General features: G+C 35.6%; 3 protein-coding genes across 5 annotated transcripts in view; 1 reads left to right on the top strand and 2 right to left on the bottom strand.

Annotated features, from left to right (window-relative positions):
- The window catches only part of Sf3b1 (splicing factor 3b subunit 1), a 25,722-nt gene extending 16,483 nt beyond the window's left edge, over positions 1-9,239 (bottom strand). The window contains exons 1-7 of one of the 2 annotated variants that reach the window (XM_087346823.1): positions 9,092-9,239; positions 8,726-8,904; positions 7,983-8,066; positions 7,685-7,811; positions 2,529-2,608; positions 1,976-2,170; positions 574-790 (exon numbers count right to left, since the gene is read on the bottom strand). In XM_087346823.1, the coding sequence (XP_087202949.1) occupies positions 574-790; positions 1,976-2,170; positions 2,529-2,608; positions 7,685-7,811; positions 7,983-8,066; positions 8,726-8,904; positions 9,092-9,119 (910 nt within the window). In that variant the 5' untranslated portion in view covers positions 9,120-9,239. Of the gene's footprint in view, positions 1-573; positions 791-1,975; positions 2,171-2,528; positions 2,609-5,458; positions 7,655-7,684; positions 7,812-7,982; positions 8,067-8,725; positions 8,905-9,091 lie in introns of those variants that run through there. The other variant, XM_087346825.1, reaches the window with a different exon arrangement.
- Positions 9,226-12,686, top strand: LOC110840708 (coenzyme Q-binding protein COQ10, mitochondrial). Of its 2 annotated transcripts, XM_022085933.2 has the most exons (4): positions 9,226-9,262; positions 9,363-9,636; positions 10,357-10,518; positions 10,833-12,686. In XM_022085933.2, exons 2-4 carry the CDS (start codon positions 9,557-9,559, stop codon positions 11,290-11,292), a joined length of 702 nt encoding a protein of 233 aa, XP_021941625.1. In that variant the 5' UTR covers positions 9,226-9,262; positions 9,363-9,556; the 3' UTR covers positions 11,293-12,686. The 2 variants fall into 2 exon arrangements, with proteins under 2 accessions (XP_021941625.1, XP_021941619.1); XM_022085927.2 differs by lacking the exon at positions 9,226-9,262 and having other exon boundaries at positions 9,330-9,636.
- Positions 11,790-17,436, bottom strand: LOC110840717 (peptidyl-prolyl cis-trans isomerase H). The gene is made up of 4 exons (XM_022085942.2): positions 17,219-17,436; positions 15,244-15,420; positions 14,495-14,590; positions 11,790-12,084 (listed from the first exon to the last, which is right to left on the bottom strand). Exons 1-4 carry the CDS (start codon positions 17,300-17,302, stop codon positions 11,887-11,889), a joined length of 555 nt encoding a protein of 184 aa, XP_021941634.1. The 5' UTR covers positions 17,303-17,436; the 3' UTR covers positions 11,790-11,886.

The raw sequence follows: 17,436 nt of genomic DNA, 5'->3' as shown, positions 1-17,436 counted from the left end.
TTTGCAGTTTCAATTCTTATAAAATGCAAGGGAATTGCATGTCTGAGAAAAAAATTGCATCACAATTTGCACTTAGTAAATTATAAAATCAAGAGTAGGTATTACAAATGAGCACAGCTATCAGTACCAACTGACTGACAAGCGACCGCCATATTATAATGTCTATAAACATTTGTAGGACATCCTGTGCAACTGAAATTTAATCCAGTCATACATTTAAAAAGCCTCGATTTAAATCCTGTAGTTAAAAGGTTAAGTAAGTCATAAGTAAATACACTTTGGTCTTGTCCAACTGAAACAGCAGTAACATTGACCCCCTTTCACATTCTACCAAATTGTTAAGGAACAGTTACATGTCCTGACAAAGAAAAACAAAATGAACCGGCATTCAAAATTTTCTGTGGCAAAGACAATGACATAGAAAATAATAAGTGAATTTCGCAAAACCATTTATGAGACCAATGAATGACAGACTGCAAGATGAGCAATTTTCAAACCCATGAAAATTTTCTAAAAATATTTCACCAAAAACTATTACATTTCAGATTTAGACAACGAATGTAGATAGAATACCTCTCTCTGTTTTGGGTGTTTCATCCCATCGGTTTCTCCTGCTAGACGTGCCCTTGTCATGACTTGGTGTTTCCCTTCCTGGAGTGGCATGACCTGGAGTAGCATGCCCTGGAGTGGCATCCCACATCCGAGTGCTCTGACCTGGTGTGGCTCCAGGAGTTTCACCTCCTTTGCCATGCCCTGGAGTCTCATCCCAACGTGTTGAAGCCGGCGTTGACTAAAATATGAAAAGCAACAGAGTTTTGAGAAACAGTAAAATATTACATTAATTTTTAACAAGAGACAAACTTTAGCGATGGGTACTTCCCATAATATTGAAGTTGCGGTTCAACTATGGTTTACACAAGCACATTCATACTGGAGGTCCCTGTGCATTAGCCACACCTGTTTTATGTTACTTATAAGACAGCATTAAAAGTTGATTTCAAAGACTGAAAATCTATAAGCAGTACCAGAGTAACTGCAATGGAAATATTACACGTGTATCTTTCTTTATTTTTATATATTTTCAATTCAAACCAAAGTTCACATTAATAATACAAAAGGTGAAGATATCCGTCTTCTGGGTTATTGCGCTGTGTAGTCTGGTCGATGTTAACCAACGTTTCAGAGGTCATACTGCCTCCATCATCAGGGCGATGACGGAGGCAGTATGACCTCTGAAACGTTGGTTAACATCGACCAGACTACACAGCGCAATAACCCAGAAGATGGATATCTTCATACTCACCGCTGTGAGAACCTCAAGTCTTACAATACAAAAGGTCTCTGTATGTGATTATCAAAATAACAGTCTTTCACACACACACAAGTGGTAAAATTACAAATACTGAAGTGTTTCTACAGCATAAAGAGTTAAGCGCACACATTTAAAACATCAGGAGCTGGGATAGCTCAGTCAGTATAGTGACTAGCTACGGGCTGGACCCATAGAATAAAACGGCTCACTGTGTAGCCAACTGACTATATCTACACAAAATTTATTGCACTTCAATATGTCTATGTGCTTATTTATGTACAGCAGTAACTGCCAGGATTAACGTAAGTTTGTGAACTCTGGATTGACGCAAAATGCAGTTTGTACATGTATACCAAATTTTCAGAGGAACTTCAGGGCCATGGGACGGGGAGAGAGGATGAAGCTCTAGTCTGGACCAACAGGGGTGAGGAACAGGAAAGGACCTTTACGACCATCAGAGAGAAACAGATCAAGAGAAAGTATAACAGGAATAAGTAACTCCACTTGGAAAAGTCCTTTACTCATACAGCTAGTCAGAATTTTTCCAACTTATAGGAAAACCAAAGATTCATTACTGTATTCACAAAAGCTTACCACCGTTCCCTATCCTGACTCAGCTGAACCACAAATTCTAACAAAATTATATATTAAAAAGAATCTTACATCCTCCTTGTCCCATGAAGAGCCAACAGATGAAACACTATTGCTGGTGGCCTTTTTCTTCACAGGAGTGACTCCTTCGTCTCCGCCCGTCTGATCCCAGCGACCTCGCTTCTTCGGAGCAGACTTCGGTAGTTCACCATTAGTCACAACCTTCAAAGTTCCATCCTTGGACTTCTCGACAATTTGTTTCCGCAACTGTAAATAAAACGTGAGTTAAATTAGTCCTGCACACTGCACAATCCAATTACATTGACATACATATGGAATACTTTTATGATTCCTATGATAACCAGTGAATAGCATGGTATTCATTAATAAGTATGCATTCCATTACTAAGATATCTAAAGGTCACAGCACTAAAACAGTTCTCTAAAGAAGATGCTGAAGCCACTTCTCAGGACAAATGGAGGCTCATATTAAAGAAATTTATAACTACATTTCAAATGAAGTTTGGGACATTTTTAACTTCTAAAAAATTTAGCATACCGAGGCAAGTGTGCTACAAACGTGAGCTCAATTCAGGCTTATATTAACGTATTCCTAAAGTCTTACCTCTGTTTCTTCTCCACGAAGCAACTGTTCCTTCATGATTTCTGTGTATGTTCTTGAGCCAAGGTCTGGAGTTTTCCCACCTGCAAAAACCAATTAAAGTCACGCCGAGCGCAACAGTTAGTCATAGGCAGGCTTTTTATATTCTATCCCACATTACAGAAATGACGATCCACTATGCAGAATTCCTAAATTACACAATTTCTTTTTTTTTTTTAACAAACTACATTAGATCATTATTTCAATCTAAATGAGTGTCTGAGGCTCTGTCTTACAAACAAGACAACTGCTTAATTGTGAAGGCTAATAGAATATCTGCTGTATCAAGTTTTCTGAAGTAGTTTCAAGAAGACCTAAAAGTCAATAACCTGGAAAATTAAATTGCTTTTATAGCTCGTATAAAATTACACTACTCTTCCAGCACCAAGAAAACCCTTTGCTCTATCCCTGTCCAAAGATCAATGCCTATTAACAACATATGAAAATATAAAATAAGAAACTCATTCATGATTTGGACTTGTATTCCCATCCTTTAATGTCAACAATCTTTAAACAACGTTGTTCAGGATCAAGGGACTGAAACAATTCTTCCAACTGTTAGCGAACTTTGGAATTACTGCGTATCAACATTTTTCCTTTCAGGAGCAGTTTTATCATCTAGTAAGAAAACACATTCCACGAGATTTTCATGACCTTATTTTCACACAAAATATGAAACAACCAACACAGAATCAACAAACAGTATTTTCCTTGAAATGTCTAAACATCTGATTTGCCCTCCTCCCCATTTTCTGTCTAAACTCACCAATGGATGCAACAGATCAGGTTTAAATTTTGCAGATTGAAAATAATAGGGACTATTCATATTAACAAGCATGCACAGAGAGGATAGAGAATTTACCTACTAGAACAGTAAAATGTGAAGTGTGGATGGAAAGGGAAGTATTCTCCTTAAATGATATATATACGTCCCAAGAGGTTAGATCCTGAATGTTATACACCTAATTTATTTAAATGTACACTGTTAAAAGAAAATACACAATTACGTACTTCATCACTGCCAAAAACCTTTCAAAGCCTGAAAATATGGGGTTAACAAAATGTAAAATTATCTGAACTTGGTTCTTTTCAGGTTTGAGACTGCTCCTGAAAAGATGAAAACGTGTACATTGCCAGCTTTTGATAAAATTCTTGCAGAAATTATAAAGTTTATGTTCTGAGATAAAGATATGTATTCATTCTATTCAAAAACAGGAAGAATTTCCAGAGCAGTGGAAGGAATCTATTACTGAACCTACAGTCATCAAAACATAAACATCATAAAGAAAAACAGATCACAGAATGTAAATATGCTGCTAAGTTGGTCTGGAAGTAAACACAAGAGGAAACAAAGTATATATTCAAGTCTCATCACAAGACTCCAGTACAAAATCATCATATATAGGTAACTAATAACCCCTTCAAAATTTGTAAAAGTTAAAACATTTGGTAATGACAGTAACGAGTCCAAACTGCATTCCTGAAAAATAAATTAAGAAAATATCAAATATAAGAAATGCTTCTTACTAAGCAGTGTAAAGATTATAATTTACAAAACTAACTCCACCTGTTGCTGCATGACACAAAACTTGACGTCACATATTAATGGAAGAACGCAGATCAGAGACGTTTTTCATAATTTTTCACCAAATATTATCATCATGACTAAATAAAGGGGGAGGTTACTGGCAGGACATGTAGCACACATGATAGACATGGGAATGCATAAAAAATTTTGGTCAGAGTACCTGAAGTTAAGAGATCACTTGGTAAACCCAAATGCAGATGGGACAAAATTAAACTTGACCAAAAGATTAAAGAGGATGTGGCCTACATTCACCTGGCTAAGAATATGTTCTGGTGGCATGTTCTTATAAACAAGGTAATGAGCCCTTCTGTTCCAGAAAACAGTGAAAATTCATCACTAGCTCAGTGACCATTATATCTCAAGGACTTTTCCACCTGGAGTTAAGTTAGTACAGAAATATAAATTCCTGAGAAAACACAGCAGAGGGAAAAGGACACAAAACTTGCATGTTACTCAATGATTAACCTTTATCGATCGTGAATCGTGACCTTCATGTCGCAGTCCAGCTGACCACGCACGACACAGGCAAACTGCTGTGAACCACACAGTTGAAGCGTGGCCAGCAGCCCCACAAAGGTTAAAATCTAAAGACTACATAACAATTAACACAGACTGCAGGATGGTCTGCATGAATGTGTACTCGCACCTAAATTACACACTTACTGGAAGCCGGGTTTCCATTTTAGTAAAATAAATTATTAAAAGTAATTCCATTATATGTTTATACAGGACAAAATTATTTGCAACCTGTTGCACACATTCATACTTTTTAAATTTTCAAGGTCCACATAACGCGGACAGAAAGCATGTTAGGGCGTCTGACTGTGAAATGCAAATTCTTTTACTTATACAACACATGAAACCCTACTCTCATCTCTGAAATGAAGACTTCTAAAACGCACATTATCTGTGGACTGCCTTTATATCTTCAAGTTTGTCCATGACAGTGCCTGCTCACTAGTTCTATTAGTAGCATATTTAAATTCTATTATCTGCAATGTAAAAGTCTTAGATGTGTTCTTACTTTATCAAATATAAACAATAAAATTTAATCTGAGCAATTCTAATATAAAAAAAAATCTTCTTGAAACTATATACTTCTGAAAACTTCACTACACTTAACCAATTCAAAGACAATGTCACAAACTGCTTTCCATCCAGAACAAATAAAATTCACATTCGTGTTACACACAAAGAACTGCGTCTGTCGCTCTAACTTCTGAAAAATGTTATAAAACTACGCTTGATAAAGTTTGCCACAGTCTTTGCAGTTGGATAACCGTAGTAATCTTGCCTAGATACGTACGTGACCAGTTCTCCTGCTCACTTCATGAAAACGGTCGAGTTTTTCAAACATCTTGAGCTGCATGTTGAATTTTATTATCCACCTAGAAAAAAGCTGGGGTGATTAGTAATTTTCTGATAGCTCACACACACTCTCACACCAAGGGAACTAGAGTTCTTATCAAACCCACAACTGGAGAACATCCAGAGCTCTCCTAACACTGGTCTTGACAGCTGCACTTCCAAGCAGAGTGAAGATGTCCATGGATTCCAATGGAATTCGGGCCAGGCTTTTACTATGCCTTTCTTTAAAACTATGTGATTGTATTTTCTCAACAGAACTAGAAAAACTGTGTACGTCTTGTTCTTCCAATTTTTAATAAAATATTATGCAGTATTTTAATAAATGAGAACTAGATTAAGGTAATATATTACTAAACCCATTTTGACATAGTCAGTGGATATTTCCTAGGAACTTTTCATTTTATCATAACACTGAACCGTGCTTCGAATTCCCAGAATGGCGTTGCCGATCCAAGACTCCGCTGTGGAAAATCCTCAGAGGGGAAAGAAAATTGAAGATCATTAGTAGAAGTGACTCATCTTTTCCCTCCCAACCCTTTCATGTTACAAAATACTGAAATACTGTATTACTAACCCTCCCAGAATTGCATTATCTAACCAAACTCTATTATGAAGAAAAATACAAATGTTAGCTAGAAATATTTACACCATAATGCAACTTGTCATACATTCCAAAATTTATGCTTCGACACTTCTCGACATTTCCTTTGCTATATTATGTTTCAATACTGCATGTTTCCCTTGTCTTGTTCATCATACACACATACACACACACACAAATACACACACATACATTCCCGCATCATCATTTCAAACAACTGGCAAACGATCAGTGCCTGCCGCTCATATTTTAATGCGTCTCTCACATATTTCTATAAATTTTCGTCTCACTTGCGTACTACGTGCATATTTTTTTTTTCCCTGAGAAGTGAGATAAATGATTGTTACAAAAATAAATATTAATGAAGTCTGGTTGGTACCACATTGCCAAAATATTCAAGAGTACACTAACAGCTGAAAAAGAATCACTCAGATGTATTTTTAAGGGCCCGGGGGTGGGCTGCTCATTGGATTCTCGGAACATAAGCAGACTATCAACGTAGACCGATACTGTGCCTATCTGAATTGACTATTAACAACTGGTGGTCAGGTCTCCTGATGGGGTGACGTCCTGTGCGACATTGCATAACTAATGAAATTTGGGAGGCAGGTCCTGGAGCAACCTTACAAAAAAAGTACTTGAAGCGTCAAGAGAGGTGGCTCTGGATACTCTGCACCAACTACAGGTCTTTAAACAAGGAAGCCGTCGACGTGCTTGTGAAACGGTTAAATAAATGCCTTAAATGTGGTGGTGATTACTTCTAAATAAGCGTCAGGGCTCTCCGCAACATAACACTGACTCACTTTCATTTGACTTAACCTTTCACTTTCTCTGTATTATATATGCGTTAAATAAGACCAAAATAAAAAAAACTAATGATATTTCATGACTTCTCAGTACTTTTGGTATATAAAATTTGGGCAACCTTCATGAATGAATACGTAAATATTACGAATAAAGACAAGTGATAACAACATGTAATGTAGTTCAATGCCAATGTTTTATAAAACTCTGAATGATAATTCTGGACACCAGTTGGCACGTTAGTTGGACATTAAGTAATACCACATGAAACAAATCATGATAAAAGGTATTAACTTTTGAGACCAAAGTGATCATGATAGAAGACTGTTGAATATTATAAGCAGGCCTTTACTTTCTGCAACCACATTGGAAAAAGAAAATATTACTAAACTATCACACACAAAATTAATTTCAAAAACATCCTGTATAAAGTCATATCCAGTAGTACTGAAAAGTAATAAATTGGACTAAAACGTAATACAAGCATGCTCGCTGTAAAATTGAAGTTTATACGCAGAAAAACATAAATGCAAGAAGTTAAATAAAGGTCCTTATTAAGGTTTCGCTGTAATTTCCATTGTATTTAAAGCAGAAGTTCTGGGTACACTACTTCATTCATTAAAAACAAGAGAGAAAATAAATTATATGTTTAAACAACACTTAAAAATATGAACAGCAGCACAACCACAGTAAATAAATTTCCTTCAATATAAGGTAGAAAAACCCAGAAAAATCCTAATTATGAGCTGGTGAACAAACCTTCAGCAAACGGATCAACTCGTTCTGGTGATATAATCATCATCCGCCTCTTCTGTCTATATTCATCTTCTTTTTCTGCAACTGTTGGACGTCGGCGCTCAGCAAACGGATCATAATCTTTCTCGCTCTGAAATAACAGAGACAAAAATATCAGACTAGAACATGACATCACTTTTATAACATGATAAAAGATAAAAATAAATAATATTATATTGCTTCACAGAGATGCCATGAATGCATCAAACTAGTGTCTCGTGACTTTAAGTTTAAAGTATATTATATCATTTACAAATATTACCTGGGCAACATCATTTAGCAAAGCTGCTGGAGCTGTATAACCTGGACGTTTGTTCTGGCTTAATGACACTATATCATCTTCGTCCTACAAAAACATAAAATACATGTTACTTCAAAGAAATTACAAGCCCCCTTCCTTTTAAAGTCACAACTCGTGTAGCTCAAGACATCCAGGATGGGAACACAAATATACACATGCATGCAGACAATAGGGCACTGATCTAACAGGACTAGCAGACTGCATTTAATAAAGTGGGTGGAAAATCACTGGCATCTTACTACAGATGCAACTGGGGTCAAATATTTTTCAGGGCAGATATGAGCTGCATACACAAGATACGCAATGACCTGCTAATTGGCTGTCACCTTTCCTTATTCTAGTTCGTCTCTCTCAGCAGCTCGTTCCACAGCTGTTCAGACCTCCGAACCATGCAGTAATTTTGGTCAATTATGTCTGTTCATTGTGTGATTCTAATCACTGAATGACAGATTTCTCCACCTCTCACAGTGGCAAGTCAATCATAAACTGTGAGCTAAGACATATGACGACAATCATGGCAGTACGTGGTTTATACCAAAAACTATGTGTGAGAAAGCCTTACTAGCTCCTAGACAGAAACTGTATTTTCTAGATGACAGTTACTAAGTGAGTTCAACACGGGAAACTGAAACATGCACACTGTAGGTATTTTATCATTTACTTACTTGTCTTCAATAGTATTACGACAATGTATTCTTACTTACATCTACTTCATCATTGGCGGCTATGGACGTAACATAACCATCATACTTGCTACCACCACCGTCATATATGTCTCTGTCATAAAATCCACTTTCGCCAAGACCAACACGTTCCTTCTCTTTCATTTCTTCAATAAGATCTTTCTTCCGGGACTGAAGATCCCGGATTTGTGCTTCAATATCTGAAATGAAATCAATGACACGGGATGTTCCTTTACACAAAACCCATACTTGTGAATCATCAATTATACACATTCCAAGTTGTATTATAAGCTTCATTACAACTACAAGTATTCCACTATTAATTTACAGTTTTGGATTGGACAATTTGGAGCTGAAAAACCACTAAATTTATTATTATTTACTCACCTTCATGAGTTCTTGGTATCGTATCCATTTTGTTAAAACCTTCATACACAAGATTGCCAACTTACGTGCATTGAGCGAGTACCTTCAGACGCATATACTTTTACTGTTTTCTATGCTTTTACCAGCGATTAAACTGGGGTAATCCACCGCTAGTGAAATTTGGAAAGGAAGGTTTGAGTTGCTCCAAGAATTGATTCAAATAGAATTGAAGACCACACTCGCTATTGTCATATCTCATACATGTTCATTTGACTTTCTTTTTCCTTTACAGACACACATTGTATAACTTGTGATTGTACCAGAGTTCACGTAATTTCGCATTAGTTTAACAATTGATCTGTGGCATAGATGATAAAAGCACGGTGTGTAGTAAGCACAACTGAGCTAGCGTGAGGTAGCAAACAAGGATTCCGTAAAGAAAGTATAGGAACCTGCAAGTGTCGAAAGAAATGCCGCTAGTTCGTCATGACAATTAGAAAAAGTTGTGTTGCTTGGCGAATAGTTAGTAGATGTTTCCACGAACATAGAAATATGTCAACCAATAGGTATGCTTCCCACACTTGAACGTAATATTTTATGTGAATTACGTAACCATTGTGCATGTCTCACAAGAACACATTCATTTGAAGGCAGAGCATGAATAATCGTGAAGACCGCCGCCCTTAACCAAACCCATGAACCGAAGTACTTAAGATGCTGATAATATCAGAATTAGTCAGATCTGTAGATTTTTTATGGAACACAGAAACTCATTACTGTGTTCGCAAGAGGTCACTGCCTATTCATATCCTGTTCACGAATCCCGCCCATTTTCCCAAACTTTCTTCATGAAACGTTTTAATATTATCCTCCCATATATGCCAAAGTCTTTTGAGTGGCCTCATCTGTTCAGCCTTCCCAGCCAGCTCTATACATGCTATATTACCTTCCTATCTCATCCTTGATATGACCATCCCAGTAGTATGTGGCAAAGAGTACACATGACATTTTGATTTCCATTTTTCTGGTTGAAAGCATCTCCTTTGCATTGAAATAAAACATTTTAATTTAGTGTTTAGGGAACTGATTTAATACACACTTTAGTTCCTGTCAATAACAAACTGCCCTCATTACTGCTGACAATGTGTACAAAAAAAAAAGCATATCCTTAAATGATGACTGGCATTCCCATTTTAATAGATTTTGTTGTGTGAAAGTCATATTTATTTGCCAGTCAGTACAGTTCAATTTTGCTGTTGGTCATAAATACAAAATGTATATTGCAGCTTAGACAAACAAGAGCCAGATCTACTCTCTCATCCGTATGCTGCAGTAAAAAACAAATGTGGAATAACAGAAATTCCCGTTGCTATACCATTCCGATCATTCTTCAGTAGGTCAGGAATTGGTGACAAGAAGAAGGAATATGCTGGCAGGAAACTTGTGGGGTAAGAAGCAAGTGTTGTAGACTATTATTCTGTTCTTGAAAATAAATTGTAGAATATTTTAGGAAGGTTCTTGCATCAGATGTAGTGGTTGATTGGTCAGACATTTTATTTTGTGACTTTTCTTAAGTCTACTTACTTGAAGATCAGGATATTATACTAAACTAGGCTAAAGCTGTCCCACTATATGCCATGTAGGTGCTTGGGGGGAGAGGGTGTGTAGCTAATACTCATTCTTAACCTTGGCACTAGGAAAGAAAACATTACAAAGTATTAAAATAATTTAATGTGGATCATTTTTACATTTATCATTGCAGGTATTCCATGGAACAAATGTACACTGTAGTTGCTGATGTCGAAAACTATAAGAAATTTGTTCCCTTTTGCAAAAAATCAATTGTGCGGACTAGGGGGCCAGAGCACATGAGAGCTGATCTTGTGATTGGCTTTCCACCTATCCAAGAGAGTTATACATCTAGTATTACACTTTGCAAACCCTTCCTTGTAAAGGCTGTGGGCATGGAGGGGAAGTTATTTAACCACTTATTGACTGAATGGAAATTTAATCCTGGACTGAAAGGAAATCCTCAGAGCTGCATAATAGATTTTCTAGTGTCCTTTGAATTCCGTTCCATTCTACACTCTCATCTAGCTCATGTCTTTTTCAATGAAGTGGTAAGGCAGATGGAAGATGCCTTTCTGCGTGAAGCTACCAATCGTTTTGGTAAGGCATCTGTTAAAACCCAGAAATTGGGTATCCTGTCAGTTAACTCTTGATAATAATACATCATAGTTTGTAATTCTCTTGTCAATAGGTAGTATTTGAGTTGTCTTCTTGCATATGTTGGATGTAAAAATTGTGAGGCACATATTTAATTCTGATGACTGCATTATTTTAAATCCTTTGTTAATATTTTCATAAACCAGTAACAGATTTGTGTATTTGTTTTGTATGGATATATAGTTCAGAAGTTGCTAATAAATTATAATCCATACAGCAGTGAGGTTCTTGGTTGCATAAGTTACGACGATCAAATTAAGAACACAGATGGAATGAGCATGCAGCATTCATAGCAGACAGGAGACCAATTCTTAGTTGGTAAGATAATATTAAAATGAATGTTAGAAAACTGGTGAGCCTATTATGACTGATATAGGAATCAATGGTGACTATGACAAACAGGAAAATCCTCCACAAAATTAGTATGTAATTAAATGTGGGATTCTGATCTTCATTTTTACACGAGGAATAGTTCAAAACATGACATTTATAATTCTGGATAACATCAGTCTTTATTAATTTATTGTGTTTTGGTTAAGTCTATAAGAAATTTCCATTTATTTTTAGTTTAAAAATGCTATCAAAGCATCTTACATTTGGCCACACTGTGATATGACAACTGGAATTTTTGGTTTGTTGTTTGGACCTGTAGGAACGTTTTCTATTTTCCTCATCACTAACAGTCCATCTACGACCCTACCAAACACAACATGTTTCCCATCCAAGAAGTTGCACTTTGCACATGTAATGAAAAACTGGCACCCGTTTGTATCTTTACCACTGTTTGCCTGAAAGAGAAAATGTGCTGATTAAAAACAAAAATGTTTCTTTTAAGCAAGAAGCATTACATGCTAAGACATATTCTGTACCCGGTTTTCGACGCTCTCCATAAAACAACCACATAATCTAAAATACATTTCTTATTTATTTAGGCCCTGGTTATTTAATATTCAGGCCCTACCTATTTGTTTCTGTTCTATACACAGATTCAATTTTATTTGATTTCACTTAATGTCAGAGAAACATATGCCAAATCTTGATCACAACAGTAACTATCATCTGCTCATGAAAGGACTTATATCAGGCAGTCAGTCAATGGGCCAGTTGAATAAAAATTGACAGTTGAACCACAGTTCCGGAGAATCTGACATATATACGCAAACGCAGCAGTAGCGTGAAGTGCGATGCGCCTTTGTTTGTATGAATAAATGTTTGCAAAATCTAAACCGTTTGTGATATGTAAAATCTGAAAACAGATATGGAAAGCTCGAGAGGCGGGCGCTTACCGCGCCAGATGCATTGAAAATTGTACACATTGGTTCATTAAAATTACAATAAATGTATAAACAATTATAATTACAATAAAATACATAACACATTCTTAAAGGTCCTTATGTACTGATCATTTTACATAGAGGTTACATTACCCTTACTCTTACCATTCCTGAGGAATGAACGTTTAAAGGTGACTCGGCGCTGGACCTTACACATCTTCGTCACTAACGCTGTTTTTGCCCAATGGCCCTTCCGTATAGACGTATTTACGTCAAAAGAAGACAAGCCTAATTCTCTTACACGAGTTCACAAATGTGGATGAAAACATTAAATGTGATGAACAATAATAATAAATAGGAATCCCTTACCTCAAACTTTGTTCAACTGTAAGAGACCACGATGTCCACCCACAACGACCAATTTAATCAAAACTAAATTGGAGTATCACAATTTCTTAATAATTCTTATATAAGATAAGTACTTGTGATATTCTAAAACGTTTTTAACAGCACAATATTATCTACTCTACGATGCACTTCTTCTACAAGCGATTCACAGCTCAGCTCTTTCCACAATAACGAAATCAGATTGTTGACAGCAGTAATGAAACAGAACAATGCCGAATAAACAGATGACATAACAATTTGTTTCTTAGGTAAAGGAGTAAATCATTATTACACATTGTTGACCTTACACATTTTCCTAACGTTGTTTTGCCGAATGACCCTTCCGTATAGACGTATTTACGTCAAAAATAGGGAAACAGTTCACAGCATGAGTTTCAAGTAGAAGCAAATATTTCTAACAAGAGATAGAAACAGAAACACTTGGTTTTATAAATAATTTTTACCGTTCCTATAAAAACGTGTGTTATAGGGATAAAAGCAGGTTGAGATTTGCCCTGTGCTTCACCACAGCCTGCACTACATACTGTGTAGTATCTGTGAAATCATCTACAAAGTGATGTGTGTGTGCAATAATGGACACAGGATAGTTAAATGACAAATAATATGTAAAAGATTAAAAACACAACAGTGTTTAACATTTCTTACTATATTATTAAGGAATTTTCCTTAAAGGCTGTCAAAGCTGCAACTTCAAAAATGAAAACTGAGGAACTTGGAGCTTTGGAAAACTTAATATATCTGAACAACATTTTTGAGAATCTATTACAATACGGGCAACTCTCGGTTTATGAACATTCGCTATAACGAACGTCATAATTCATTCAAAATTTCTCAAAGTCGCCAATAAACAGAGTTCCTTATAAAACAAAATGCCAAATGTACAGTTAACATAACTGTAGGACTTAAATAAATAAACTTTTAAAAAATATATTTATTACAATAATTATCTGAAAATTATTATATGATAATTATACTGAACTGTTCTTGGTTATTAAAACTAATCTAGCCAGTAAAAAAAAAAGTTTACATGCCACGCCGCATAGAGTGTTTTCTCGTGGGAAAGAAATCGGTGATTCCCCCTATTATAATATATTGTATTGTAAACATATTGTATAGACCATTCGATGTTTAGTACATGGTTTTAATGCTTCAAAATGGCTACTAACGTACACAATACATATCGTAAAAGCATACACATAACAAACGTCTTGGAACGGAACTCGTTTGTAAACCGAGAGTTACCTGTACAGAAAATGTAAAATATATGATTCGTAAACTAGGTGTACGAATAGAACAGAAACATTCCCTATTAAAACATGATGGAGAAAATATTAAAAAAAGAAATAATGTAAAAGCATTTGCTCACTTTATCCATATGGCCCAATATATAATTCAGCATCTGATACATGGAAAATCGCACTGGTTTCTCAGTATTTCATCTGAAAATTGGTACGAACACCCTACAAAAACTGGAATTGATTAAATTCATTGGGAACATGCAATTTCTAGAGTTTACCATTGACAATAAACCAGGAGCGTCATGCTTCAAGTTGAAGTTCTCATCTGCAAATGTTCCTCCGCCATAGACACTCATCACTCCAGTACCATCACCCTGTTATGAAGACATGGATATTTCAAAAATTAAAAGCAGTGGAGTAGTAATGGCTGAGCTCTGGTGATCCCACCACACTTACAAAATACCTTAAAACACACCCTCTAACATTAAATGCACTACTATTATAACATTTCAATAAATAAAATAAAGAATATGCTAAATTATAGCCTCAACCAATTGACTAGTACTTAGCTGTAAATGGATAATTATAAATATAATAAACTACTTAGAAAATAATTATCTTTGTAGCCAATACAGAACAAAAGAGGCAGCATGCCAAAATATAGAATATCTATGATTTTCACACCCCTGCACCACATAAACTGCAAGACATAGGGCACTGAAATTTTTCATGATTACTAATTTCTTTGGTGATCACAAACACGCCAACTTTCAATGAAATCTAAGATCAGGTAGTGCACTGTGATGACGTGACATTGAATGACCTGAACACCTAAAAATGAATCTCGAAGGTGGTGCAACAAAAGCAGGGGATTTGTAACCGCATGATAGGAGTTTATTGTGCATGTCAGTTATATGGCCTGTTTCACATAATTTGATTCTCTGTGCATTCTTTATATTACACATCACCACTAATCTTACCTTGTGACTTTTAGTGTAATGCTAAGTTATTTCTGTTTATTACTTACATTTACAAAATCTCCACCCTGAATCATGAAGTCTTTGATAACACGGTGGAATATTGCTCCCTTATAACCAAGAGGCACACCATCTCTTCGATACTCCCCCGTACAAAATTCTCTGAAATTTTCACATGTCTTAGGTACAACATCTGCAAACAATTCAAGTATCATTCGTCCAATTTCCTGAAAGAAAAACAAGCCTCGGTTAAGAATATGTGTATGGTGGTGACAGCTAAAACCATGTATGCCCAATACGTGGCATCACAGGAAATTAATGATCAGATAACTAACTGCTTCTGCAAGTTATTTCTCTAATTCTACTCAAAATGAAAATACATACACCTAAAGCAGCATTTAAAAATACTTTCAATATTAGGAATAGAATAAGTCAACCAATAATTATATTTATAAGAGCTGTAGGCTAACTCTATACGCCTAAACTACTTTGTGTGGTTTGCTTATTTTCTTCACACAGATCCTTCAAAATCACCATTCATAAACATCCTTCCACTCTCCAAACTTTACGTTATATACAGCTCTCTCTATAAGTGCCAAGACATGAAGACTTGGGGAAATGCAGGCTAACATGATTAAATAACATAAGAAATACTTTATGGAAGTGATGAAGTTTCATTGCATTATAGTGTTAATACCTCACATCATACAGCATTGCTCTCTATGTACCAAAGATTACGTGACTGCCATCTGTTTCAGATTTACATTGTGCCAGGGACTCTTAAACTGTTAAGTAAAACTACATGGTGTCACTCTGAAGAGTCACACTTCTCAATAATAAAAAAGAATATTAAAATAACAGGTTTAGATCTAAGTAATAACAGTGCTCACACACAAAGGATTTCTATCTCCACTCCCCCCCACCCCCCCATTTTCAACACATGTTCTTGAATTCACCAACATTCAAAGTATGTTCTTTCTTTTCTAAAAATTGTGAAAATATAATGTTTTTATGCCATTTGGTGAAGCTTAGTATATATTTGTCAACAGTATGGTTAACTGTGTGTAACTGAGGATGATTTATTTTAGTTTTTAAAGCTGATATTAATTTTTGTTCTTCATTAAGTGATTTATCAGTTATTTCAAACTTTGGCCTACAATAAAAAAGTATTCCTGAAGAGTAAATAAGAAAAGCTGATGATGATACAATGACATGCAGTATAACTGAATGAAAACGTAAGTATTATGAAAGTTATTTATCTTACTATTTACAAATATTTGTTTCTACCATCTCCATCACACTTCCTCACTCCTCAGGATTCACAATGGAATCTGTGAGTTTATGACTGGGAAGGGTTTCAAAGCAGGGACCATGAGGTCAGTGATTAACGTGAGATATCTAGGGTTATTTGCACAAATCAGACCAGTGCTCTCTGTATATATGATTGTTAGAAAGTAAACAAATATGAACTCAAGGATATCTACAGCTGTAGAAAATCAAATTGTAGCTTGTACACAAAACACTAATGTAAAAAATACATTGTTAAATTCATTAAGTTTGGTTACTTTATTTCAGAATTATTTTCTTCAAAAAACTGTCTGATATCATATGATTAATGGAAAACTAAACTTTAAAATTTCAGTCCATCACACTGACAATTTTGAGTCCCAAATCTCATGTTTTAATCCAATATAAACTTCAGAATTTTTAGCCAAATGACATTGTGTTCTTCAGAGACTGCTGCATGATCATCATCACAGGTCATGACTGATTGAAAGTATATGAAGTACAATGTTTTTTGGAGCTTGACTCTAGCCTTGTTAATGGACACGTTCTTCCAACACCAAGCTGTTCATTAGTCAAACTACTATTTCTGTTTAATCTGTGCGTTACTAGTTTGGGCATAACCTGCTCAAGCATTTTGGAAACACAGTCAATAACGAAAATGGCTTATAATATGAACTGGAGGCTTTCAGCCTTTCTTGTATAACTTAGGACACCTGCTAACCTGTATGCATTACTTACAGTCGTACCGACGCTTATGTCAAAAAATACTACAGGATTGTTCGGATTTCGTAATTGTGACTGAATCTGATTCCATGTCGGCATATTTACTTTGTGAAAGACAATTCACTGTGTGTCTTTTATCAAGTAATCGGTAAAAATCAGCAATTTACAATAATCATTGCCGCTCAAAAACCAATACAAATCGCGAACCCACAATACCACATATCATAGGTAAT

Source organism: Zootermopsis nevadensis, unplaced genomic scaffold (genome assembly GCF_977971745.1).
Source record: "Zootermopsis nevadensis isolate Lab colony 2312 unplaced genomic scaffold, Znev_1.0 Znev_ptg000001l, whole genome shotgun sequence".
In the NCBI taxonomy this organism is placed as follows: Eukaryota; Metazoa; Arthropoda; class Insecta; order Blattodea; family Termopsidae; genus Zootermopsis; species Zootermopsis nevadensis.
This window is presented reverse-complemented; position numbering and strand designations above follow the sequence as displayed.

Bases quoted from the DNA above. Each gene is read 5' to 3' on its own strand.
- LOC110840708 (XM_022085933.2), top strand. From the start codon at position 9,557: ATGACAATTAGAAAAAGTTGTGTTGCTTGGCGAATAGTTAGTAGATGT. The intron at 9,637-10,356 runs GTATGCTTCCCA...TGTATATTGCAG, and splicing joins AGAAATATGTCAACCAATAG to CTTAGACAAACAAGAGCCAG. The intron at 10,519-10,832 runs GTAAGAAGCAAG...TTATCATTGCAG, and splicing joins GCTGGCAGGAAACTTGTGGG to GTATTCCATGGAACAAATGT.
- LOC110840717 (XM_022085942.2), bottom strand. From the start codon at position 17,302: ATGCCGACATGGAATCAGATTCAGTCACAATTACGAAATCCGAACAAT. The intron at 15,421-17,218 runs GTAAGTAATGCA...TTTTTCTTTCAG, and splicing joins ACATAAGCGTCGGTACGACT to GAAATTGGACGAATGATACT. The intron at 14,591-15,243 runs GTAAGTAATAAA...TCTTCATAACAG, and splicing joins AGGGTGGAGATTTTGTAAAT to GGTGATGGTACTGGAGTGAT.